Source organism: Centrocercus urophasianus, unplaced genomic scaffold (assembly GCF_019232065.1).
Source record: "Centrocercus urophasianus isolate 14NV4802_14NV808 unplaced genomic scaffold, USGS_Curo_1.0 seq_17, whole genome shotgun sequence".
Lineage (NCBI taxonomy): Eukaryota > Metazoa > Chordata > Aves > Galliformes > Phasianidae > Centrocercus > Centrocercus urophasianus.
Window position 1 is genome coordinate 8,161,990 of NW_024884722.1, and position 27,411 is coordinate 8,189,400.

Consider the following 27,411-nt stretch of genomic DNA (forward strand, 5'->3'; position numbering starts at 1 on the left):
GGCGATGGGTTCCAGTCACATGCCTTATCCGTCCTGCAGCCTCGCTGCTAGCAAAACCTCAGCATTCAGGGGATAAAAGACTGCTAAATCCTGCAAATGGGAACTCCCAAAGTTCTGCATTTAAACAAAATGAAACAAAAAGGACCTTAAATTTTGTTTTAGAGAGGATGCATTCAAGTGCTCTTGTGCCTGTGCCTGTCAGGCAGTCAAGGTAACTGCCCCTGTGATACCTGCCCAGAAGAAGAGACAGTATTTGAAATTCCTGTTCAAAACAATTATGAACTTGACCTCAAAGTTTGAGTTTGCCTGCTTTTATCTTTTTAGGAGAGAATGAAGTATGAAGTAAAACAGAAAGGCCAACTCTTTGAAGGCCCGGTTCTGCAGCAAAGGAAGAGGAGGAGGTGGCCCAGTGGCTACCAAGGGAAGCCTGAAGCTGCTGGCTCTGAATGGTTGCTTGGCTCTGGCTGGAGTGCTGCTCTTCAGCAAGACTTCATGGGCAGGAGAGAAGGGCACTGGCTCATCCCACAGCCCCACTGGACGGGAGAGATCCCTGTGAGCCTGGTGCTGGTGCACAGCACCATCCGGTTGTGCTGCTGCTCCTGCTCCATCCCAGCAGCTGGGGGTAAGGCAGCCGCGTGGTACAGACACACACGGGATCAAGGCACAGCCCTGCACAGGGCTGAGATTCAGCCCTGCTGCTCCCCAGGAGCTCGAGCCATTAGAAAAAGAATTAAGCCTCACCAATGTCTGTGCTTTAAAATCAAAACAACAATAACAAAAAGACCAGTCAGGTTAATTGCACTAGAGCAGGGAGGAATCTCTAGGATGTAAATACATTGCCGTGAACATTAAAAGCAAACTCCTCTCTAAAGTGTTTTTCTTTCACAAGCAAGCAAGAAAACGCACTGGATAAAACAAACTTTGCTTATTTTAGTTTCGACTCAATTACCTGTTAATGGAAAAAATCTGGCACCACTAATAATGAGGCAGGAATGAGATCACTGTTCTGGAGGCCTGGCTTGTCAGGGAAGCTTGCAACAAGAAGTGCATTTATCTGCCTTTCTATAACCCTTTTCAAGCACTCTGTCAGGGAGCCCAAACTGAACAGCCAGTTTAGGAGGAACTTGGAACCCGCTCCAGGCCCCCTAGGCCCTCTGGGAAAAGGAAAATTATTGTTGGCAAGTCTGCCTGGCTCCAGAAGTTGATCCAGTGCCCCCCACTTGCCCATGCAGCAGCAGACAGAGCTAAGAATTTTGTTATAATTAAATAACAGAGTGCTGATTGGTTGCTGGAGGTGGTCTTGAAACTGGTGTTTAAGGCAGTGGAGAACAACGGTTACTATTCATAGAAAAAGCAGAGTCTTAAAATCCATCTGTTTCATTCCAAATTTAGGCCAAAAAAATGCTCACTCACTGTCTTTAAAAATACCACCTGCTTTGCTATTTTGTATAATGTGCCATTATATAAGTTTGAAGGAGGAGAAGGCAGGGAGGCAGCGGGGGCTGGGAGCAGGGAGCAGATTTAAAAGACATAGTTAGGTCCAAAAATACCCCAGCAGCATTTTCAAAAGGGAACACAAAATATAGTGGCAAAGATGTTCTGGGGGGAAGATTAAAACCAGGGTGTTTGCTAATGTTTGGGAACCAGCTACTACAAATGGGCCTGTTTGCACATAAGATGACAGTCTTTTCTTATCTCTGTTATTTGGGGGAGAAAAAAAAGAAGTGCCTTCTTGCTACACAAACCCAGCTGGGTTGCTGGGAATGCATGCAAGCAGCCAGCTTGAAGTGAGGGCATGAGGAACTGTGACACCACTGCTTCTATTTTTCAGAGCGGCTCTACTCTCTGAGCAGTAATGTGAGTGAGGCTTGGCGTCCTGCAGATGTGTCTCTTATCTCCCCATCATCCTTCTCCTCCCCTTGCTTCCCCACTGCAATCTTACATAATGTTGCATATTCCAGCTGCAATATTTCCTCTTTTCCCCATAGCCCTAACTCTCTCCCATGTCCCTTGTTCCCTCTAGCACCCCAATGCTCTCCATGTCTCCTACCTAATCTTCTTGGCCTGCCAGTTGGGCAGGAGAGCACAGATGCTGGTCCAGAAGTAGATGTGTGATAATTGGCCATCGGATGCTGCCAGAGGGGATGGATAGCAGCTGATCTCTCCCAGCCTGTTCTGCAGCAGTGGATCTGGAAGCCCTCTTCTCAGTGCCGGCAGAGATTTCCCTGGAATTCACAGGGATTTTATCGTCTCTGGGAATTTCACTGCCACTATCTAATCTGGTTCAAAATGCAGGAAGTTTCACGAGTTATCAGGAGATGGTCCAAACAGTTGAATGGAAACATGGCTTCATGATCTCCACTGTCTTAGAGGTCTGGACCAGCACCCTCCAAATTCAGTGCAATTACAACCTCAGGAAAAAAAAAAGGGAGAGAGAGAAAATTTTCAAACATGGGTATAAGCCATTAGAGAACATTTTGTATTGATCCCTGGAGAAATTCAGCCCGGAGACTGGCAGGTAAGTCCTAATATATGTGATGGCATCATTGACAATGACAAGCTGTTGGAATGCGTTTAGCTGTCGCTGATCTGCCTTGAAAATCTCAATATGTCTTCCAAGAACATCTCGAAATGAATGTCCGAATACTTGCCCAGCCCTACTCCTAATCCAACAGTTGCCACAGTCACTGTGCACATTGGCATATTCATAGTTTCAGTGCTGTAGGAACTTCTCCTTCCTATCTAACATAGATCACTGAAGCTCTCTGCATTTATGCTGGGTTGAATTTGGTCTTCAGCTCCAGCATGTCTCCCAGCACAGCATCCAAAGTCTTTATGCAGTCTCAGGTGGCAAAGCATTCTGATATGCATGCAAGACATAGCTGGGTAGTGTTGTCACACATTCATTTTTGTTGCCATTATTGCTCGCTTTTGCGCTTGTTGCAGTGGCCCACGCAGCCATTATATCACGAGTTCTCTTTACATGTTTATAGGGCTTAATGAAATGAATTGGACTCTACAGACTGCTCTTTTTTTTTTTTTTTTTTTTCCTGCCTTCCCTTTCCTTTTCTTATTATTTCTTTTTCATCTAAGCAAAGCTTAAAACCATGTGGCACTGGTTTATTGAGTCAGCAATTGCTTAAACTTTTTAAAATTCCATACACTAAGTGAAAAATGAGATTTACAAAGCTAATGGAAAATAAATGCCTCCTGAACATGAAATACACTGACTTGCTTCCTTGCCTTATCCCATAAAAACAGATGGAAGCAAACCTGCAGTGAATTGCCTGCTCTATGCCGGGCCCCACACTATCCCATGGCAACTCATGTGAGGACAGAGCATGCCAGCATGCCCCACACACCACTCTGGGGGCAAAGAGGGGACCAGGGTACATTCCTGCAGCCAACCTTGGCTCTGCTCTGCCACAAAGCTTTGCCTCTGCCTGGGAGTTCTGAGTATGGGAATTTGGAGGCCAGTCAGGAGGCATCAGCCCCTCAAGGGACACAGCCAATGCACAACCTGCTGAAACCCAATCAGTTGCTATCCAAAGAATACACAATTGTTCTCCGCAGCATACAAGGGTTCCCAGCTTGAGCTTTCCACCACTTATGAGCTCTGTTCAGTGTATCTTTCAACCAATACGCAGAAGGAAAACCAATTTGTCCAGGAACGGTGTTTTTGGATTCTGCTTGCTAATAATGCAGCAAGCAAAGAACACACCATTTTGCTGAGCACATGAATCATACCTTGATGGTGTCTCCTTTGAATCATGGTATTCAAAGTTCTCCCCGGAGCACTATGTTTTACATTAGAGGAGAGCAGTTATCCCCAGCAGAGACGCAGCACATCTGTCTGGCTGATGGATGGCCATGTTCTAGTAAGAGTCAAAATGTTTAAGAGAAGGAAAAATATATTCTCCAGAAACCTTAAGTAGTGGGAGAGTAATTTGAGCATCGTGTTCAATTTCCTGGCTACCAACAACAGCAAAATTTAGCATCTTGCACATTTTGAAAGAATGAGGGTGATACCCTTTTCCCCAACGACGGTCCCATTGCCTTCATACTGTGTGTGAGCCCTGAGGGGCTGAAGGGAGGGGGCCTGGGACAACCATCATGTTTACATACCTGACCCTGGTTTTGAAGACCAGTCCTTAAACAAGGCAGTAGAATAGGAAGTGCTATATATCCTGTTTGAACATGAAGTTCTTCACCTGGTATCTCCCTGCCCTTCTGCAAAGCAAATTCCTTCTGTAGCCAACATACCACTGTGGTTCCACCAATGGAGGTGGGGCACAGGTATTTCAGGTGCTTCCTTTTTCTCTGCCTTGGAAAGCAACTAAACCCCACAAAAAATCACCGCTCTGTGCCTCTGTTTCCCCTCAGGAGGAAGCACACTTACCCTTCCCGCAGAGCTCACCAAGACTGAAGAAAAGTACAACTCGAGTGCGGTGGCAGAGCGTTCCCGTTGGCAGACTTCTCCATCGAGTGCCAGTGTAGAAATTGTTACAGCTGAGATTTTCCGTGCCTGAGGCCACAGTGACATCCACATGTGAGACATTCCTGGAAATGATGAAGCTAAAGTCCCTACTCTTACACTGAAATAAACAAGCAAACCAACCATTTCATAAAAGTTTTTGAATGCACAGAGGCATATATTGTCATCGTGTAGCACCTACAGGAATTGCTGCAGTTAAGGGGATTGCTGGGTGCACAGTGCTCTGCTGAGCTGTAAGGGCTCGTTGCATAAGAATAAATAATTGCAGAAATGGGACAAATTCTATAGGGAAGATAAACCCTAAGACCAGCACCAGCATTCTGACTGGGCTGCCTGAGATCTCCTGAATGACATTTAGTTTGCATCAGTCCTGCGTTGGGATCATTATTGGGATCAAATAAGGCATCACCAGCCCCAGTCTCCCGTCCCCTAGTCAGGGTCGAACTGGAAGGACAACATGACTTCACTCACATGCTATTTGCCTTTTGCCAAATCGTATGCAAATAAAATCAAACTTGAATTCGTATTTGAAATCAAATGCATTTTCAACTACTGCTGCTCACACAGACGTGTGCTGGGCAGGGAGAGGGCTGGTGCAAAATGCACATACAGGTCGCAGGCTGGGGCAGCAGCAGGACCTGGTGTGAGCAGAGCTACCTGCCTGTCAATCTTTTGGGGTTGTCAATCTTTTGGGCCTGAGTGAAATGCAGTCAATGCATAAATGAGTTGACAAGTCGTTCTCTGCACATACTAAGTTGCTTTTATTAATCCAGAACTGCATGCTACAGATACTGTACAGCATGAACATTTATTCATTACAAAAAATGGCTTCCAAACCATTAAAAATGAAAATCGGAATAAGAGCATAAAACGGAACAGTAACATCACAACTGTTAGGAAACATTCAAAGTATTCACAAAAAATGTTATAGTTAGCATCTTAATAAACCAGAGAAAAATCTGAGACAGTTTTACAATCGCTTCATGTCAACTACAATGGCACTGAATGAACAGATGAACAATTTTTCAGCTTTATACAGCGTTTTTTGCAACATCAACATGCCTAGATTTTTTTTTTTTTTATGTTTTAAGTTTGCTACCTACCTGTATGTAGTAAGTGTACATAAAAGTGGCAGTCTGATTTTCCTTTTATGAATAATCTAATATACAGAATTTGGCCCTTAAGGGTTTATACCTCTTCATTTTAAATGCTTTCCGGACAATCTGCTACCAAACACGTCTGTTATAGGTGACATTAAAACTACATACATATCTACCTATGTAACATCACAGCAAAACATGATGAACAAAAAAATTACAGCATTAAAAAAAATAATAATAATAAAATAATAAAGTTGTCGGGAGAAAGTTTAAAAGTCACTGAGAATTTTGGCACATGGAGATTTTGCACACAGCCTAAAGTCCTAATGCCGCAGGGGATCCAGCTGCAGTTCTGAACGGGACACACTTGGACCTTGCTAATTTTCAAACAGTGTTGTGAAAAATTCCCTTGCTCGGTTTTCAAGTCTCTTTATTTCGTGTGTGTGTTTCTGTGATGGCTTTTAAAGCGATTTCTATCTTTTTTACACTATTGATCCTTGGAAAACGCGTCTGCAAATGTCCGTTTGGTGGCAACTGTGTTTCATACAGAAAAAAAAAAAAATCACAAAAGGAAGTCAAAAAAAAAAAAAAAAAAATCCTGGAAAAAATATATATATACACATTTATATATAAACTTAAAAACCTTGTACAAATGAGTTGTTATATATAAGATGCTTACGCTAAGGGCAAAAAAACAAACAAACAAAAAAAACCCAAAAAACTTTATACAATGTTTCAGGAAAAAAAAAGAGGAAAAAAACCATTTAAAAAGGGACAACATACAGATACAACAAGCAATTTCTAAAGCAATAAATACTACTGGTCCAATAGCGTTGTGATACTTTTAATTGTTGAGTAGCGTTCCCTCCCCCAAAAAGAACAACACCATGGAACAAGGTATATTAACACATTTTTTTTTAACCCTTTGTTTCTGTACATTTAAACAATAACAAGTAACATCACAATAAAGGTTGTTTCACACGAGGAAGGAAAAAAAAAAAAAGAAGTAGTAGCGGCACTGCATTCACCGTGCCCTTCAAGGTTTAAAAACCAGATGTAAAATGATTGGTTCGCAAGCTCGTATTTAATACAAATAATAAAGAACCAATGCCTCCGGCAAGGGCTGCTTCAAAATTGCTTCTTTTTTTTTTTTTTTTTTTTCTTTTTTTTTTTCTTTTTTTTAATTTTTAAAATCAGTCTTTAAAACTAAGCTATTGGAACTACATAACAATTATGTATATATATATATTTTTTAAACGCTACAAAGACTTTAAACAGCTGTTGATAAAAATTTTGGCAGAATCATGAGGCTTTTCTCATCTACATATTTAAAAAGGAGAAATTGAAATAAGAATGGGTCAAATATTGACCAATGAACTCGATAAAACATCAACTAATGTAGCCATGTGGCACGAACTGGAAACGAAACCGAGAAACGACGACGAACGGTGGACGACGACGAGGAGGAGGAGGAGGACGAAAAGAAAAAAAGAAAAAAAATTAAAAAAAAAAAAGAAAAACAAACAAAACAAAACAAAACCCAAATCCCAACAGAATCCAACCCCCCCGAAGGAAACCGAAAGGGCGACAGAGGCTAAAGCTATTCTAAGGACTTGGTTACGAGGGAGAGCGGCTGGGGCTGCGGCCCCACCAGCGAGCTGTGGGAATGTAAGGAGGAGGTGGAGGGCTGTGCGAGGGATGTGGCCGGCGGGAGGGCGGCCGGCGCGTGGTCCAGGGCCCCGTTGGGGCAGCTGGCGGCAGGCAGGGCGCCGGGCTTGCTCGCAGCGCTCTCTGCGAGGACGAGCGAGGATGGCGGCGGCATCATGACCAGGTGCGCCAGCGGGTCGGGCTTCAGGGAGAGCGAGAGGGGTTGCGTTTGTTCAGTCTGTGGTTTCGAGTCTCTGGAGGGGGAGGCGAGCATGGCGGGGGAGGACGGAGGAGAGTCTAGTAAGCTTCCATCTGAAGAGGGTGGGCTGACGCAGCTGCCTTCACCTTGTATGTAGCGAACGCACTTTTTTTTTCTCCTAGAAACAGGGAGAGAGTTATCTGTGAATGAAGGCAGAGATGCCGACGCAGACAGCTACAGCACGGGGCCTTGGGCCTGGCCCTGTGCACCATCCTGGGGCTGGCAGGCGGCCACGGTGCACCGTCCGCTCAGCCCTCCCTGGGCTAACGGATTTGGAAAGGCTGCACCCATTGCCTCTTCATCCCTCTCCTCTTCAGGCCGCTTCCTTGCCCTATTTACTGACTTTCAGATTAACAAAACTGGATATAGCAAGTTTTTCGAGCCCACTGTGCTGATCTACAGACTCAACTTTCCTCTCAAAAAATAAAAAAGTATCTTTAGGAAATAAAAGCCCTGGATATGTTGAATGTATCTCAAGCCACCTCAAAGGGGCTCTCTACCCTGCATCACCTGGCCGCTCTCACGATGCTCTGCCCTGGGAGGCCAGACTGCTGCAACCTAAACTCCTCGCTTTCTCCTCTGTTAAGAACCACACCAAATCCAGAAAGGTCAGAGTCAGACAGGAGGAATATAATAGAGAGAATGAGAGAGGGGAAATAAAAACAAAACAACAAATCAAACAGAAGGAAAACCAGAAAAAGAACAGGATAAACAGAGTATGATCCAAAATAACAAGAATAACTGGTTGTATGGCCTGCAGGTTGTGGCTTTAAATTGACTCAGTTTTACTTTTTGGTTTAAGGCAGAGTGGTAGATTTGGGAAGCTGCTTGTCTGCATTGGGAGAATTTTCCTCTGAGAGGCCATCCTTGTCACTTCAGTGGGATCCAATTTCAGTGGGTGAGGAGCACGACGACAGGCACAAAGGTAAGGAGCAACATGAGGAATTTATTTCACACCGGGGAATATGAGAGTCTTACAAGTTCACCTCCACATAAGTGACCCAATAAATCTTTTCTCCTCCCTCTGTCCCCTTAATAATGTAAAGGAGCAATGAAAACAGATGACAGTCTCACACCACCTCTCTTGCCAAGTGTCTGCATGACAGTTCAAGCAGCAAGACAGAAATAACGAGGCAAACAACTGAAGCATCTGGGAGAATGACACTGAGTGGCCACCCTGACCCTCCTACTGACAGCTCTCCAGCCCTTCTGCTCAAGCACTTTCTGGGGAAGTGCTGACCATGTTCTCACAGCCCAACGTATTTGACCACGTCTGTCTAAAGCAGCTCTGTCACAGAAACTTTGGATGCTCAGCTCAAAGCCACCAACATGAAGGAGCATGGACACCTTTCTCACCAGCTCAGCAACTTCATCAGGAGAATCTCCCAAGTGTGGCACCAATGCTGAACATCATTGTGTGAAACTCCCCATGCATGTGCTTTGACATACTTCCAACTCTGGTAGTCACTATGCTCCCCTATATATAGCATTGGGTCAATCCTAGGCACTGGGACTGGACATTTCTCAGCTGCATGGGAGATCTAACCAGCTTGAGCCTGGCATTAGATGTCCCATAGCCAGGAAGGGAGTTGCAGACCAGAACCCCATCTTTCCACCTGCTTTAGTGCAGATCAGGGTTGTGGCTTCCTTCCTCCAGAGAATCAGGGGCTCTGCTCCATGTACCCCTGGCAAGGTAAGGAGTTAGGGCTAATAGAGTTATAACCACGTTAGCCTGCAGATAAATACATGCTAAAAACTAAAGACATCCATGCAACTTAAATGTTAAAAAAGAAGGAAAGGAAGATAGAGGACAGCAAGTAAAGGCTATAAACCATGCTTTATTAGAGCAACGTTAAAAGACAGAAAGAAATTAACTTGGTGGGCTCAAAACAGAACCTGTTAATTCTTCTACCAACAACAAACAGCAAGGAAAGCCTCTAGCACGTGGCTATGGGCATTTCTGCTGCTCCTGGCCTCTGCCTCCACAATTCCTACTCCAGCTGAGCAATGCTGCCAGACCCAGAATTCATATTATGACTTTCTGTGCAGCTGCCAGTGGCAAAGCAGAACAGCGATGTGCACAAAACTCTATGATGACGCCTGCATTGAAAGGTGGGTTTTCTCAACTTGGAGACTGCAAGGTTTCCTCTCACTCCAAGCAGAGACCCAAACTCTGCCCTCCTCACTGACACTGCTCCAGAAGCCATTCAGCTGGATTGCTCTGAACCCACAAGGCAGCTAATTATCTCACTAATTCACAGTTTGAATCTAGTATGTAGAGAATTAAAAATTATTTTGTTAATACTGTTTTAAGTTCTGTGGCCCGAAATGAGGAATTTCTCATGGCAGAGCCAACTTATATCAGGCTACCAAAGAACTGTCTGACTTCCTGAGCTTGCAGAATTAACAGCTCTCAAAACTGAAAACTCTGGTCTGCTACCTTCAATGTTCATTTGATTAGGACTGAGGAAGCAGAGTGTTTTCTCTCTTTCTGTTCCATGTTTAACTCTTAAACAGTGAGGCCACTTTTAATCTGAAAAGCCATTTAAACAAATCTTGGTTCAAGGCAGGGGGGACACTTCTCCATCTTCACTATGTGCTATCTGTGGTCATGTAGGGGACAGGGTTAGGTGGGCCAGAATAAATAGATGGGCACAACTCCAAAACCCTGCAAGCCAAATTTTACCAGGAGTGAACAACTTCAGGCAACCCTGGTGAAGGGGAATAAGTCAACATCTGAGGAACGTTTTGTGCCTCAGTTTTGCAGCTCTTAAAGAGGGAACAAAAATACTACATATCCCCCCTTAGAAGCACACTGTGAGGATTATCCACTTGTGTGACACTCTGAAAGTGTCAGCTGCTACATCAGTACCCCAGGCACAAACAGAACTGACCCTGCTCATGCTGTCATTGAAATAAGCCCTAGGACAGCATCAGAAAAACCCAGAACACTGCAATTGCCAAGAGTGAAAGCCACAGATGATGACAAGGGTTGCTGTGAGCAAAGATGTCTCAGGTTTTTTTTTTGTATTTGCAAACTGTACATCTTTAGCACCTACTTAAGATGCGCTACAAAAAGCTACCATGCTATCAAATGCAATGTTGTAATGCTTAGGACAACAACTAAGAGAGAAATGCCCTACACTACCCAGTGATAAAATGTCTCTGTGTTTTAAAAGAAAAAAAAGAAGAAAAAAAAAGCTGACTGTATCAGTAACCCTAAAGCTACCTTACCACTGAAAAGGGGCCACGCTGCTCAAAAATGATTCTGAAACTGGTCTAAAAAAGTTGTCACTAATGTGCAGCAAAGATCTCTGGCCAAAACCAGGCATAATTTAAGAGAGAGTTTAAGTTTCATGTGTAACATAAGCACTGCACAGACTGAAGGAAAAGTCCCTTGGCTGATAAAATGTAGTTTTAAAAGTATGATGCTTACTTACGCCACTAAGGAAATACAGAGCCACACAAACATGACGTGCCCTCCATTCTGGTGCATGGCATATAGCATACATGTTTCCAGTACTGTATCTCTAGACTACACAAATATCTGCTGATAGTGTCTGGTAAATTAACCACAGAATAAAGCCTGATTAAACACAGCATCCAAGTCTTTGCTTAACATGAGACTCGAGTCCTGACACATGGAAGGTGCCTACCCAGCTGTTGAACTCTTCTTCCTTTCCTTAAGCTTTAAGAAACAGCAGCTTTTAAAACTTGTTTCTTAACATACATGCTGGTATCTAACATGTCAGCCCCCAAAACACCCAGTACTAGCATGCCTGAAACAGGACAATCATCTGAAAACAATTTTGGTGCCTTATCTAGTATTTTGACATACAACACCATCCTTGATTCACGTTTTCCTCGACACTAAGCACAAACAAGACTGCGTGCATACACAAAATATGATGAACATCTGATCTACATTCTAAATGAGATGAAGCACATGGGACTGGCATGAGTAAGAGGGGAGAATGTGGGAGAGGGAATCACTACACAGAGTGTGGTTTGGGTTGAAATACCTACCATCATAATATTCCAAATTCAAAGACTGCTTGTATCAGAACAAAGAAACAACAAATTTAACCAAATGCGATCATATAAGGAAAAAGGAATGAGAAAAGAACTACTCGGTATCCCTCCACCAAGAAAGACGTACATACTGAGTCATACATGGAATTGAACTCCAGTAGAACATGGGCTGTCGAAATTTGGGCTCTCTGGTCTTTCACTCCTTTGAATGCTGGAAACTGTCCTACTAAAGTTGGAATTAGTTTTGTCTAGAGCTCAGGAGTTTACAGCTCACACGTTGGGATAAAATTTAGAAAAAAAATGTCTTTTCAGAATCAGGAAAAAAAAAAAGACATCAGATCGTTTAAAAAGGATTTCTACATAAAACTCACGGAGGCACAGGAGCCCAGAGGCAGCAATTTAATTCTGCACGTAACACCAAAAAAAGTGAGTACGATATAAGCTGTAAACACTGGCTTTTATATCTATCATCATTTGAAAAGCACTACTGCTGCAGGTCCCAAAACGTTTTAAGCCTTTGGAGGTACTGGACAGAGACCCAATGAAAGACAAAATATAGATGTCCAGCTAAACATTCTTTTTTTTGCTGACAATCTGGAAAGAAACAAAAAAACAACTGCCAGCTTCAAGCACTTCAAGCGTTCTTGTTCCCAGTTCTACCACCAGGGAGAGGTTATTGGTAAAGAAAGAGAGAAAAATGGCATTAAATTAGCAAGAAATTCCAAAGATCAAAGATTATTAGCAATTGATGCTGTGGGAAAGAGAAAGGTGGGGAGTGGGGAAAAAAGATTAAAAAAACAAAATCACACGAATGCACTAAGAGGACAGATTGCTTTTATTTCCCCAGAGGCCTAATGGGTAGTATTATACCTGCATGGTTTGCACCATAAACTCTGTCGGTCAAGCCCGAACAATGCCCGACACTTCTTTGGAGTATTTGCATCTGTTAGCATAAGGTAAACACAAAAAATACAACACAATGGTGGATAGAGCTCATTTGGACTGCTTAATCTTAGCTACAGCTACGTTTAGCTTTTAATCACCTCCGCTTTATTTGGTAATCTCCCCTGACATCAAAGGCACGAAAGAAACAGGACTTTTACGATGAGCCAAAATGAAACCAAAAATTTCCAACACCGCCGTGCGTCCGTCCAGCATCGGCACCGCACTCAGCGCCATGTGAGGGCAGGCTGAGGGAGCCCACGACAACGTGACTGTCCTGGAGCGGAGGCCGGGAGGAAAGGGCTGTGTTTGAGCCAGGGATCAGAGAGGCTTAAGGCTGATGCTGTTTTACAGTGGGTTTTTGGCTAGCAGCAGCAAAGAGGAAGGAAAATAAAAAATAAAAACTGGAAGAAAAAAAAAAAAAAAAAAAAAAAAGCAAAACCCTTTCAGAGAGACGATAACTCATGGCAGTGTCCCACTCCCTTGTGTCTTCTAGATCACAACACAGAGCTACAAAGCAACAAGGCAGGAAAAAAAGGGGAAAGTACCAAATAAACCAGCTGCAAATCAGCCATAGCGAGTCTGGGAAAACTATACACACCTGCAGGGGCCGCACCAGTTATTCTGTTGATCAAGGCCAAAGCGCGCTCGGCATTTCTTAGGAGCGCTCAGGTCTGAATGAGTTCAAGAAAAGCGAGCAGGAAAGGGGGAGAGGAAAAAGAAAGGGGGAGAGGGGGAGAGAGAGAGAGAGAGAGAGAGAGAGAGAAAGGGAGGGAGGAGTAGAGAAAAGGGGAGAAAAAAAGAGAAAGATAAAAATAAGGAAAAAATAAAAATAAAAAAGGGAATAAAAATCAATGTCCTCATTATTAATTGCAAAATAATGACTTTCAATTTAAAAGTTAAAAAAGTGATAATCACATTTTTATTCAACTCTTGAAATTAGCTGTTGCAATTAAAGCTGCAGTATCCCTTTATAAAGGACTGTTTCTTTCCCTTTTAAAAGAGCAGGTAGAGGAAAGTCATCGTGGCTGGTCTAGCAGGATGTTTTAGGCAAGATTTGTGTGGGTTGGGTTTTTTTATTCTCTTTTCTTTTTGTTTTTTTTTTTTCTTTTCTTTTTTGAGGCGGGAAAAAAAGGAAGAAAAGAAGCTGAGTATGGAAGTTAGATCCTGAACATGCTTTTTTCTTCAACTCAGATACGAAATAAAAATAAGAGGAAAAAAAGAAAAAAAAGAAAAAAAAAAAAAAGGAAATTATATCTCCTGGGATAATGCAGCTTTTGGAATAACATTCAATTTATTTGTTTTGATTAATTTGTACTTAAAAGAATGGATAAGAATAAGCAGATTGCGGAATGAGCATGTTAGTATCAGCCAGAAAATAAAACGTAAAGCATGGCAAGGTGCTGAGTTAGTACAGCTAGTGAATTGCAATGAGTAGGCTTGAGGAGAAAGGCAAAAAATAAAATAAAATAAAATCCAAAACTAAAATAATAATAAAAAAAATGCACTTGCATGCTAATGTGAGAAGACTTAGTGGGAGCCATGAAAAATGCCATTAGATTAAGGAGGTTCATCGCTGACTTGCTTCCATTCTTTATCAGTCTCTTTAAAGAAATACTGCATATTCAATTTGCACAGTTAGTACAACTCTTGCGTTATTTTTACTGCATTACGGTTTAATAGCAATTGTTACAAAAAAGAAAAAAACAGAAGCAAAACTAAAAAAAAATACTATCAAACATATAATAGATATAAAGATATATAGATAATAAACACTGTAAAAACGTGTGGATGGTATTTTTTTCTTAATGTCATAAGTGTTTAATGTTAAAGTCTATAATGGCAGGAAAAAAATTAAAAAGCAGTTTATAAACTATTTTAAATGACTCAAAATGACGTTAGCACCTGTAATCGGAGGAAGTGAAAGGCAAGGATTTAGGAAACATTCGCTGTGTTCTGAAAAAAAAGAACAAATTATACAAAGGCTTCAAAAAAATTAAGTCAGGGCTTCTTCAAAATTGACTATGAGATTGCCTATGCAGTATTTCTAATTTCCTATATAGAATGGCAAACCTCCTTAATTTAAAATGGGTGCGATTTACCACTGTAAGGCATGCATCAGAACACACAGGTACAGCCCAAATTAATACCAAACACATACGTACGTACACGCACACATATGTGTAAAATAAGCAGACAACTTTATGAACAACGGCATAGGCATTACAACTATGGAACTGCAGTTAAAGGCTTTGCAATTACTAGGAATAAATTCAGCTAACGTCACAAGAGGCTCTTACATGCAATGGCTTGGTTACTAGTTTTAGAAGGGCAATAACGCGTAAATAATTAGGGTGCATTTAAAAAAGGCTATCTACTATTGGGACTGGCTCCCCTGTCAGGCTGGGAGACTTGAGCCCCCACCTCCCCCCTACCTACAAGCGTGACACCGGGACTGCCACGCTTCCACTAGGTGAGATATTTAGACTTATTTTTACTTACCGTTGGTCTCTCCTGGCTGCTTATCCCTTTTCCTCTTCTTCTTCTTTCCCTGTGTGACACACACACAAATGAGAAGGGTTAAAATCAAATCAAAACGCAGCTCCTTGTAAGATGGCACGGCGGTAGGGTGGGGGCCTGTCTTGTGCTGGGGGACAGCAGTGTTGCGCTTGCTTACCCTGTCCCAGAGAAGCTGAGACGCCCCCAGGCTTCCCCAGGGCTGTCACCAACCCCCCTAAGACCCCTGAAGAGGGGCCTGCAAGATGCTGCTTTTGGGATGGGATCACAGCGATGACAAACATTTGCCACACACACACACACCTCCACCTGGGAGTTTCAGAAGTTACTTGTGACCTCGCTTGTTTTCCCTCAGGGAAAACAAAGAAAGGGGAACAGCAGAGAATGAGGGAAGGGAAACACATGAGCATGCAATGCTAGACCACACAAGAAAGCCATGATGATGAGCAAAACCTAACTGCAGGTTTCTAAGTGCATTCACAACCTAGGAAACAAAGCCAAGAAAAGCAAAAATCCAGATACAACCAAGACTCATTTTGCTCAGTCACACAGAAAATCTGCAATATTTTGCCAAACTGTGTCTCTTTCCCAGATATTGGCCAGTAAGATGATATGATTTGTCACTGTTTCTGCCTGAAAGGAGAAAAGGAACAGAAGAGGCCCGAGAAGCAGGAGCTGGCTAGTTCTGTTTGCCATCAACAGAGAGGGAGAGGACACAGTCAAGAGAAACAGCTCAAGTTCTGTGGAAACCCAACAATCATCTTCTGAGTTACGAAGTGATAAGAATAGCCCAAAAGAGAAAAGCTGTTTTCAATGAAGACTCTTCTAACACTGAGCTACAGTCTGCAGAGCAGCACAAAAAGGCCACTGCAAAATGACAAGAGTTTGGTTTTGTTGTTTTCATAGCTCAGCAGATACAAAAAGCAACAACTTCTGGGCTTGCAACATCAACTGCGATCAGCGCAGAGACCCCTGCTTTTGAAGGCTGTGGTAGAGTAAGAGAAGTTGGTGAAAAGAGATCAGACCAGCAGTGCCTTGTGGTCAAGAGGGAACAAACATGGCTTGGAAGAAGGAATCTCACTGTACTTTTGAAGAACTGAGTGTATCTGTGAGGGGGCCAAGCGCCTCTCCCACATGACAGACTGCTCTTTCTCAGCAGTTTTGTTTGGTTCCCAGCTACATGGTTAGGGTTGGCTTCAGCTTGGCGCATCCGCTGTAACATTTGGCATGCTCACTATCATGCATTCCCTGGAATGTATCAGCAAGAAATTCCCTCAGTGTGAACGTTAGATTTTGATCTGTTGGTGCGGTGTTCCTTCTCCCTAGCAGCCAGCTGTCTGGCATGGGGTCCTGAACTTGTTTCCCCTTGCCTGTAAACTGCCACCCTGCTGTCCAGGCTGTCACAAGCACAGTCTTGTTCTAGGAAACCTTCCTGTGATGGAAAAAACAGTGTTCAGTCAATTTTAAAGGGCTTTTAAGTGATGTGCACGTAATCTTACAGTCTGCCGAGTAAACAATCTCAGACACCTTCTGAGGTCATTTGGGGGGGTATGGAAAATTGTCACCCTGAGTCAGTTGCCACAGCACCCATTTGTCTAACATGATGAGAAGACAAGACAGACAAGCACTGCTCCTAAAACTCCCTGAGAATGTAACCGGGAAAACACGGTACCCCAAAGTCCACGTACAACACAGAAATACAAAAGATTCAGACTGCTCCATCTGTATTGATCTCATTTGACAGTAACTCTGTGAAAGCCAGTGAATTTTTCCCAGCTTTACAATGTAACTGAAACCAGCCAATTGCCTAAGGACCATAGGCCTGATTTTTATTTAATCTGGCCAACTTGATTAATTTTTCAGTGCATTTGAGAACTGAAAGGCTATTCCAACTTGAGACCTCATCACTTTTTCACTTGATGGTCAGCCAGAACAAAGGTCAGGAGTCATCAGCCCTTTACAAACTCTTCGAGCTAGGTATTAAAGTACTAGAAGCTCTCTAGGGAGCAATCTATTAAAAATGACTGATATACAGAAACATCAGCCATGCACCAGGAATTTCTGGTTCCTTTTCAACACAAGCCTTGAAAATTTTTCTAATAAAGAACTGAAAATGTAACTTCTTTTTTGTTCTTTGCAAATGTTATGGGGAAACATCTATCTTGATTACTTATTCAACTTCTGCAGAAGATAATGTGTAGCTACATTTACTGTATGGACTTAAGGAAATAACTATGACAACAGTTCTTCAAGTACACAGCAGAACATTTATGTCTTTGCCTCAGACTGTCATCCTAAGACAGGAACCCAGAGAGTCTGCAACATTTTTCATCATCATTCTCTACAAATCCCAAGGCTTCAAGGACATGTGGATGAACATACTTGCTAAACATTTTGGCAGCTCCCTCCACAGAGCCAAACCAACATAGGTTTTGACAGAACTGCAGAGTTCTTTGGTACTAATTTTCTAGACAACCAGCAGGCAAGGTGACTAAACCCTTACATATTTTTGAGTCCAACACTCAGCACCACTTAACATCTTATATTAGATAGCAGGAAGAGCGAATGTGTCTTGTGACACCAGCAAGCCACAGGGGATTCGCTGAATCCTCTTCTCTTATTTAAGAGCAGCTGAAAGCTGTGATTCTTGCACGTACTGCTTCTGTTTCTGAAGACATTGGCTGCATCTGGCCCCATCCTTGTGCCTGATGTGAAAATGCCTAATGATCTAACCGTCTCAAGCACCCAAAACATGCTCCTGCTCTAGATGAGGGAAGGACCTGAGACCCTAAGAAAGGAAAAATAAATAAATCTTGCCAATGATTCAGTTAAGTGACGCAAAGCTTCCTGTGCTCTCCTCAGGCAGGAAGGTTCCCCCTGAAGGTCACTTGGGGGTACAACATCAAGCTGCTGGGAAACCGTCGGCTTTCTCATCTTGTCCTTTTTAGCTCAAGAAGAAAGGCTTTCTCAGTGCTCACACGGTGAGGACAAAAGTAAAGGTCCTAAATGCTGAAGGCTTTGTACGTGCCCATCCATTGGTGGCACAGTCACTGCACAGAGCGAGCATTCCTGAAGCCTCAAGTTGAGCCTACACTCGCTTTTGAACACCCAAGATGACAATACTGTGCAGTGCTGAGGAACTACCTCAAGCCTACAGCCTGACACTCAGGCCAGACTATGCTGAAAAGAAAGGGAGAATGTTGTGAACAGGAGCAGTGCCTCGTGCAGCTTGAACAGATTGCCTCCGAGGAGCGCATACACGGTTACACCTTCAGCAACAAACAAAGGAAGGAGTGAGGGAGAGTCCAACAGAAAAAAAAATGATCAAGAAACAATAGAAGGATTTCAAAAACTGCCCTTAAGTAAGTGTAGCTAAATAGGTGAACATGTGTATTCTTTACTGCTGAAACAGTGCAGAGAGCTGCTGCTGCTCTAGGCTGTGCTGCAGACCGTGACCTCATTTTTTCATCCATACATGTGGAAGCACAAATGCTCTAAGAGGTAAACATTGCCATACACAAAGCACACGTTACACGACTGAGGCAAAACACAGTATTAATGGTATACTAGGTAGTGATGGTGGCAATGATGGAAGAAACAGACATCAACAAAAACAAAGCGTGTACCACTACACAAAACTGATGTTAATTTTACATGTACTAATCCCCAAACTTGCACGAAAGTCTACCTGGAAGATAGGGAGTAAGGTTTGTTTTAAAACCAGATATCTGGAAAGTTTTAGGTGGTTTATATTTTAATTTTAATAATCAAGATGCTGTTATAATCCTATTAATGAGGGCTTAGAGCTCCCACCAATCTACAAATCTGCCAAGAACTTCTGGATTTAGGCTTGTAAGCACTTACTACTAGATGCACCACTTACTCTTCATGGAGGAAGGGGCTACATACCAGTAGCAAGTAGTTACAACACTGACATTACATTTTTAACGGAAAATTCTATTGCTTTTAGCTACAAACAGGCTTTCTGGAAGGTGGAGGGGGGGAAATCAATCTTGAAAACACTCCATGAATTGATAACAAGCTCCAAAATACTCTTCAAAAAATGATGAGGGGAAAAAATAATAGCATGGCCATGAAAAAGCAGAACATAATCGAAATACACAACAGTAGAGCGTGGAATAATTCATTTAACCCCACTTGAGAGTAAGACTTTCAAACAAGTCACGCTTTTGGTTTTGCCAGTCCTTCTCTGAAGCTAGGATAAGTCATTCTTCCACTTTCCACTATACTCTCACACAGATAAGCACAAGACACTAATTATTCATATTTTTGGTGGAAAGGAGAGGAGCCATACTAGGGGAATTTAATTATATATATATATATGTAAATATATAATGAAATTTAAAATTAACTGCAAGCCAATAGCATCTCCAGATGCTGGTAAAAGTGAAGGCAAGAGTTTCTTCACAGATCTCTACTGCCATGCCCCAATTCTAACCTTTTACTAGTCCCAGCCAGGAAGCCTCTTCCAAGTGGAGGGCTGTGAATTATCCCCAATAGTTTTAGTATCGCAGAGGGAAGCGTCCGTTGCTGTTACCAGATTGGGATCCTGAGGCACGCTTTCCAAGTAGTGCTTGTGTGCAATGTGTGGTCGTAGTTCAGCAGGTCACATATACATTTCTACAAGCTCTACTACTAAAAAAATTTCCACCTACATAGGAACCTACATAGTTATCCCGTGCGGACCAGCCCGGGTACAGCTGCATATGAAGCTGTCGTTCCTTTCTTGCTAGTTCATAGTATTTCGCTTGTTCTTCTCTGGATAACGCATGCCACTGAGGTGAAGAAAAGAGAAAAAAGAGAAAACACAGGTGTTTTTTTAAAGTGTGTTAACACCAGAGTAGATTATTTGTATATAAATACAGCTAAATATGATTTGCATTAAAAACTTGGTAAAAACAGATGATCTGGCACACAGACATTCATATTTTATTTATAATGCCAGATTGTAACTCCAGCTAACTCAGCAGAGTCAAAACTAATCGTTTATGTTTATTCATCCCCTTCATTTTCCTGATGAGAGAGAATTAAGAAAACTAAACAAAACCAAACAGAGGAGAGGATCCAGAAGCTGAAGCACATCTTTCGTGTTAGATCTCAGTCACAGATTTACAGAAGTTCTCTTCCTCCCTCCCCCATCAGCATCCCCTCTTCCAGATCCAATACTTGGACCATACTTCCTAAAGACCTTCTTCTTCCCCTCTTATTTTCCTGACCATTTCTAAGACAAAATAAGATTTGTGATTTTTCCATACACTGGTCAAAGAAATAACACTGAAATAATACTGCTGTTAATTAACTCTCCCCACATTGTGTGACCCCACCATCAGAAATGTCTGCAAAAAAAACCAACAACCCAAACCAAACAAAAAAAAACCACTAGGCCTTTGGTTTAGTTGAATTATATGAACACACAATACTTCCCTATCCAGTATGAAAACCAGAGGAAAACACACCAATTCAGGACACAACTCCTTTTCTCAGCAAGCAGCCTGACCGAGGTCAGACCCTGCTGGTGGTTCTCTCCTGTCACCTACCCTTCGACCAAGGATTTGGTTGATGGCTGCGCTCTCTTTCAATGTGCATTCTGCTACAACTTTTGCTCTCATTTCCTTCATATACAACATAAATGCATTAAGAGGTTTCTTTATGTGTGGCTTCTTTTTCTCTTCTTCTTTTTTGGAGTCCTGATGCTTTCTGAAGGGTAAAGATACAACAGACAAAAACCTCACAGTGAGAACTCTTGTGAATTTATTAAATTAATCCCCTCAATCCCTTAACATTAATCCTCAGAAATTAGTCTCTAGAAAGAGGAACAGAAGGTTCTCTAGAGCCCTTGCCCCGGCTGCTGCACTGGAACAGTTTTAACAGCATTATAAAAAAAACCTTCTCTCATGTTTATGTAATATCATCAAGTATATCCTAGGCCCCTAGAATAACCTCAGAAGGACATGGACACCCAGGCCCAGAAAATAGGTTCTTAGTTCATGGGGAGGGCTTGTGAGCATGATGGTAGAGGAAATAATTACATCCCAACGTCCCTGGGAACTGAAATGCTGTTTCTCTGGTACACAAATGACATGAAAGGGAGGAAGCTCCAGACATGCAAGGGGCAGAGATAGGGTACTACTCTCTTGGTTCAAACCTAAACCTGATATCAGCTCTCTCTGCACCTATCTGCAAGTTGTTCATGATCAAATTTATCTTCTCCTGTTGTGTATCTGGTATCTTATGGCTTCAAAGTAGGCACTGCGTGACAGGAAAACTGTCAAAAAGCTTAATTATAAATTAAAAAAAATCTATTTTCTTGTTAAAATGGGGAGAAATTAATACCTAATTGTCTATGTCACAGAAGCAATCTGAAAGACTGTTAGCATTATTTTCATGTGCTTTGATAGTTAAACTCCATCCAACTCAATCAGACAAAACAAAAGGAGAAAAAGCAATTTAAGAATATTTTACAGCAAAAACATTGCCACAGACTCAAGGGTTTTTAAAGCTACACATGCAAAGGTGATACTTTATGGGTGATAAAGACAATGCTATGAAGCAAAAACTTACGAGCTGTGGAGTGAGCCGACATCACTCTGGGAAGATTCTTGTTTGACTGTTGGTGTGACTATGGCCGGATGAGGGATTCCAGTTGTATGTAAACTATGGTGTGGCGGGACCATGTGTGGAGGAAACCTAGAGGAGAGAAAGCTGTGTAAATCGTCAGAATAAAAATGAATGAATGGGGAGGGATGTGTACACACATTAAAAAAAAAAAAAAAAAAGGCATATAACAAGCACATGACAGCTAGACAAAGCATATGAAAGCTGGCAGCATTAATTAGCAATAAATTAAACATAATGACTCTTCTAATGTCATTAAAGCCAAGCTTCCCCTTCATTATCATTACTGACATGAGACATCATGATTTTTAACATCTTTAACAAAAGGCAAATTCAACTGGATGAACTTGGATGAAAGTGGAATTTCAGCTACCTGCAAAAAATCCACCAGTCCATTTCTTTACTAAGAAATTATCTGTGGCAACTAAGGAATCAATTTTTGTAGTTCTGAATCATGTTGTGAATTTGGGATGACATCTTTTGTTGCATATTGACAGCAAAATAAAATATTAATGCCAACACAATCCAGATGCATTTTTGATAATCCTTATAGAAGCCTCATTAGGTACATTTTGTTGATGGAGCAGAAGAAAATATTTATTTGTGTCTAATAAATCTTTGAGACACACTGCTCATAATAGAAGGCTGGAAGACTGTAGAATTAAGTCAATTTTGATATGTTAACGTAACCCACTAAGGCTTAAATTCAAGTAAAATAACAGTCTCTCTAAAGAGAAAAAATATTGCCAGCTTTGTGGTCAAATACATGGATAGGTCCCAGTCCTGCAATTGGACGCAGAAGGCTGTGCAACCCTCTGCACAAATCTAATTACTAGAGTGAGGCCACAGCACAAACATACAACTATCATTCGTATTTTCTAATTTTTAACTGAAATTAACAAATTTCTCAAAAACATTACTAAGTTATTATTCCTCAGTTATTTCAAAAAGGTTTTGCAGTGAATAAGGAAAGCACAATACGACTGAGCTACTGCCATAGAAAACACCCACTGGAGTCAACAGGCCTCTAGGGGATGGGATCTAGCCTAAAATTCTGACTTAAAAATATCTTCCCACAAAAATTTCATGGCTAAATGGATCTGGCAAACCGGAAGTTCTTTTTCATTGTAAATTCCTAGACTTATCTCAGATTTTGACCTGTCTTGGTCCAAATAAAGAACCCTAAGAATATGGAATGTTCAAGGGCATAAATAATTATTTCATCCATCACTGACGTATGATATTTTCCTAGCTAACAGTTTAAAATGAAATTGATATACTATGATTAAATAGACTGTATGCAATCATCAGAAATACAATGGGTTTTCTTTATATTTTCTCCTCTCTTAGAAATTCCATTACTGAACTTAAAATCCAAAAACTTGCCTAGACATTCTCTATATTCAGAAGATGACACAGAAGTACTTTCATAAACAAGAAGTATTGTCTGCTGTGAGCTCTGTGCATCTTTGTCTACCAGCTGGTAGTACTCAAGATCGTTAGACAGAAGAATTCTATCTTTGAAGGCAGTGGTGGGAAGAGCTGGGTCTGACAGGAAGAATGTGAAATTGTTCAGACTACAGAGAAATGCAGCTCCTACAAACAAAGACGTGGAGAAAAGGAAAAGAGAAGAGTGTGATGGCAATGGAGGAAGAGAATGTTAGCAAAATGGTCATTCTTTGTGTTTCTACTTTTGCTCAAGACACATGGACACAAATCTCCAAATGGTCTGTCAAAGTGCTTTCACTGCTCCCTGAAAGAATTAGCTGAAGGAGAAGTGAAAGTCTGGGGAAATGCATTGGTACATGGCAGGTTATAACAGAAGGGAAAGGTGAGCCTGCAAAGAGACCAGTGGACAGGTCTTCTGCCATGGCACTGCCCCACCACCACCAAGACTGGAATGGACTACCCAGAGAGGTGGTGGAGTCACCGACCCTGGGGGTGTTCAGGGAAAGGCTGGATGTTGTGTTGAGGGACATGGTTTAGTGGGAGCTATTGGGAATAGGTGAACGGTTGGACTGGATGATCTTTTAGGTCTTTTCCAACCTTGGTGATTCTATGATTCTATGATTCTAAGACAAAAAGTGCACCTTTACATTGCTTTCTTCTGCTCTCAGTGATAGCACAAGGACAGAAGGGTATGAGAGCGGGCCTCAACAGGGTCAGACACTGCTGTGGAAGGGCTACGAAGTGTCACAAAAGGCTGATTACAAGAGGAGTTAGTGGGGACAAAAGGTGGTGTCTGTTAAGTTCTGAACGGGACCCCAGGGAGCAGCTGTGATAACTGGGTCATGGACTTGCTGCTGAATGTAGATCTGATAAAAAATTAAAAAACACTGAAAAATGAACACTGCCTACATGTTGGGTTGTTGTATCATCAGGATCTTCAAAGGAAGGAAATTCAACAAAATGGAGGATATTACTCTATGGGTTTATTTTTAATGAAGACTTAGGCATCTCCAGCTAATCAAAAATTGAGGAGAGTGAAGAAAATCTGCTTAAATTGTAACTTTTTCCCAAATTATGGGAGAAATGCTTTCCCACTTGCCATTTAGAAAAAAGAGTGCCTGTAGGAAGAGCGACTAGCTGGGGAGGAAGAGCAGCAGAGGGGGAATCTGCTACGCACACAAGTTGTGTGGAACAAAATGGCAAAACCTTCCCTGACTTTTGCTAGGCTCATACCTCACCCAGTGAACTCTACACTTCAGACACGGCCACCTTCCTAGCAGGCAGCTAGAGCTCAGCAGTCATTTTGGGATAGCAGTTTTTCCAAAGGAAGTTTTGTGTTCATTGCCAGTGAACATTTATTATTGCATGCTGAAAATGCATCTGTCCTGACACAACACTTTCTGTTGGACCTGGACATTCCTTTCAATGTATGGGCTGTACTAATATGCTCCAAATCCCAAAATGGATCACAGCATCCCATGGACTCCAGTGAGCAGGGAATTAGACTCAAAGCCCAAGGCCTACTGATTTCCATGTAGACATCCAGTCACGCAGCAATAAGAAAGGGGCAAAGCATTAATTTTTAAGTTCCTGGCTGCACTCCAACTTCAGTAATTGCATTCAGCAAAAGTGAGTTTCCTCTGAAATTTCAATTACAACAGGTATTTTCCACTGCCACCACTTAACTGCTGTGCAGCGTTTGCCTGGAATAATTCTGTTCAATTATTTCCTGATTTCCCCTCACATCAGTTGTTTTTTCACAATAGGTCCACTGTTTGCCCATCAGTCAGTTAACCCTGTCTCATTTTGCATTATGAGCATATTTTAGAGGGGTAATGAAGGATCAGAAGATGTTATAAGTGTGTTGAATGCATAAGAAGTGAGTGGGATGTTGTTACAAGAGGAGAAAAGAGTTGTAAGTGGTTAAAACAACCTGAAGACACTACCTTAATAGTTTAAATCATTTATTAAAATCACTATTAGTCACCCATTAACCTTTTATAAACTATTCATAAGCACACTAACTAATGAACTGTAATTACTTAGCTTTGGGAATATTCTGGGCTAGGAAGCATTATATGCTCCAAAGGTCTACATCATAACGTAGGCAAATGAGGGAATCCCTTTGAAAGAAAAACTCAGGAAAGCCATGGATAAGGTCTCTGAGAATAGTGTGGTGAGGCTGGGGTCTGCCTTCTCATCACACGCTGAGGCTCTGCCCAGAGGGCAGGTCTGTGGGTAGGCACAAGCAGCCCGGGCACATCAGCCCCATTGCTTAGCCAAGCCAGTGACTAAGGGTAAGGGCTGTCCCACTGCCCAGCACAGGTGCTCCAGCTGATAAGGCAGGCGTGAAGAAACGTGTATGAGAGCAGGTATGCCCAGAGGGTGTTCCCATAGAGGGGAAACCAAGAGAGAAGTTTCTGGGCTGAAACAAAGGATAAACATCTTAAATCTATTCATCATCCTGTGTGTGTGCCTGAGCGTCTGTGTGCGTATGGGCACATGTCAAGAGACAAAAAGAAAGGCTGTGTGCATACACACACCCCTCACCTTTGCCTAAGACATCCCCCTGTATTTTTTTCTCTAGACAAGTATTCCATGAATTGCAATAAACACCCTAAAAATTCTAAGCAGCTCATTATATACCACCGTCTCCTTTTATGGCTCCAAGCCAGAATATAATGATGAGTCTTAACTTGTTAAGGACAACTAATTTTTTGTTCCTGGCTGTCTCAGGGGCTTCTCTCTTACTCACTCTCACTTTACTTCACTGTTGACATGTTTCTGTTAACTGGATGTCATCTGCCTGCCTTGATTTTATGCACAAGCAGTGGGATGCATTTTTCTGTGCAACAATTCTGCTTTGAGTTGCATTAGATTTGTCATTATTCTCTCATTTTCCCCTTGCACTTGTAACATTTCATCTATTCCTGCCTTATTTTTTGAGCCACGGTGCACCCACATTATGGTTTATACATGATCTTGCTCCCTTTGAAGCCGGCAGATTTCAGAGCCAGCCCTCGTCAGGAGAAGTGCCTGCTACCAATTTAGCAGGCTGAGGGCCCCGAGCTCCAACAACTCAATCTAAAGGGGGTCACAGGGTGGCACAAGCGAGTGTCAGCAAGTGCTGTTTAATTGCCAATCTAGGCTTCTCCATGGTGTTTAAAGTATAATGACCCATCACTTAATTCTGAGAAGTCCTGGCCCTGCTGCTGAATGGAATGAATATCAAAGGATGTGCTAGAACAGGGCAAGGAGCCTACATTTCCTATAACTGCCATAAGTATAATAGACCTCTACTTCTGTCGTCCCATTACCACAATAATGTATTTAATTTGCTGTGTACTCTTTTTAACTAGATACCTTTCATAAAGCCTATCTTGGGAATATAGCCTGCCCCCTCCCACAGCACCCCCCTCCCCCAAATGACTAGCCTCTCTAATAATAATTAAACTAAATCAAGCTCTACTTTGCCTCACACCATGCCTGCAAGTCTTTTATAGATATTTAAAAAGATTAAACAGAGCGAAGGAATTATTGTTTAAATTTGCAGCTCTCTTTCCAACACAGGATTTTTTTCTCCCCTCCTCTGGGTCCATTAATTTTATTTTTTTTTCAGTTGGTTTTTCTAGTTGCCTTTCTGTACTTGCTGGAGCAGTGTGAGCAGATTTGAATTTCTGCTTTTACTCTACGTATCTAGAGTACACAGCACAGTATTTCCCCCCCTTCATTCACTCATAGCTCTACTTACAGGTTTTCACTGCTTAAGAAGGTGTGCTTTTTCCCCCCATCACCTAATCTTTTCCTCCTTAAATCCTCTATATGCCAACCTTCACATATTAGACTGCAGAGATGGAAAGGAAGGGACAGAGAAGGGAAGGGACATGGAACCTTGCTATGTAATTCATGCTAATTTAATTATGTGCCATCATCAAAATGGATTAGCTGTTTCAGCCCATCAGGAAAGTCTAAACCTCCACCGATTTAATTAACCAGACTGAAAATCAGATGAACAGAAAATAAAACCATCATTAGGAGCAATTAGTGATTACTTAAACATAGTGCTGCCAACCAGTTTGTAAATAAAACTAGCAGCCCCTGGAAAATTAGATGGAATTAATTGGAGGTAGGGAGGGGGAGAAACATATACTTCTGAAGCTTTAGAGGGTCAGGCAGGCCCTTTTATGTTGACTGTCAGTGTTTGGAGATTTGGTAGGGAAAACACAGTGCAATAGCCTTCCTCCTAACCTGCTGCTTGCAGGGCAGCCCCCCACTCCACAGTCTCTCCTCTTGCACACAGGCTGCTGCTCTGAGAAAGCAAAAGGTGTCACAAT

The 27,411-nt window shown here is 42.0% G+C and overlaps 1 protein-coding gene across 16 annotated transcripts in view; it reads right to left on the bottom strand.

Annotated features, from left to right (window-relative positions):
- Window positions 1–5,237: 5,237 nt before the first annotated feature.
- The window catches only part of TCF7L2 (transcription factor 7 like 2), a 171,856-nt gene continuing 149,682 nt past the window's right edge, over window positions 5,238–27,411 (bottom strand). For 2 of the 16 annotated variants that reach the window (XM_042817828.1, XM_042817826.1), the window contains exons 8-14: window positions 21,575–21,700; window positions 20,551–20,710; window positions 19,681–19,788; window positions 14,978–15,026; window positions 14,381–14,431; window positions 13,077–13,149; window positions 5,238–7,619 (exon numbers count right to left, since the gene is read on the bottom strand). In XM_042817828.1, the coding sequence (XP_042673762.1) occupies window positions 7,196–7,619; window positions 13,077–13,149; window positions 14,381–14,431; window positions 14,978–15,026; window positions 19,681–19,788; window positions 20,551–20,710; window positions 21,575–21,700 (991 nt within the window). In that variant the 3' untranslated portion in view covers window positions 5,238–7,195. Of the gene's footprint in view, window positions 7,620–12,403; window positions 12,477–13,076; window positions 13,150–14,380; window positions 14,432–14,977; window positions 15,027–19,680; window positions 19,789–20,550; window positions 20,711–21,574; window positions 21,716–27,411 lie in introns of all 16 variants that reach the window. The other 14 variants (XM_042817825.1, XM_042817823.1, XM_042817839.1 and 11 more) reach the window with 11 other exon arrangements.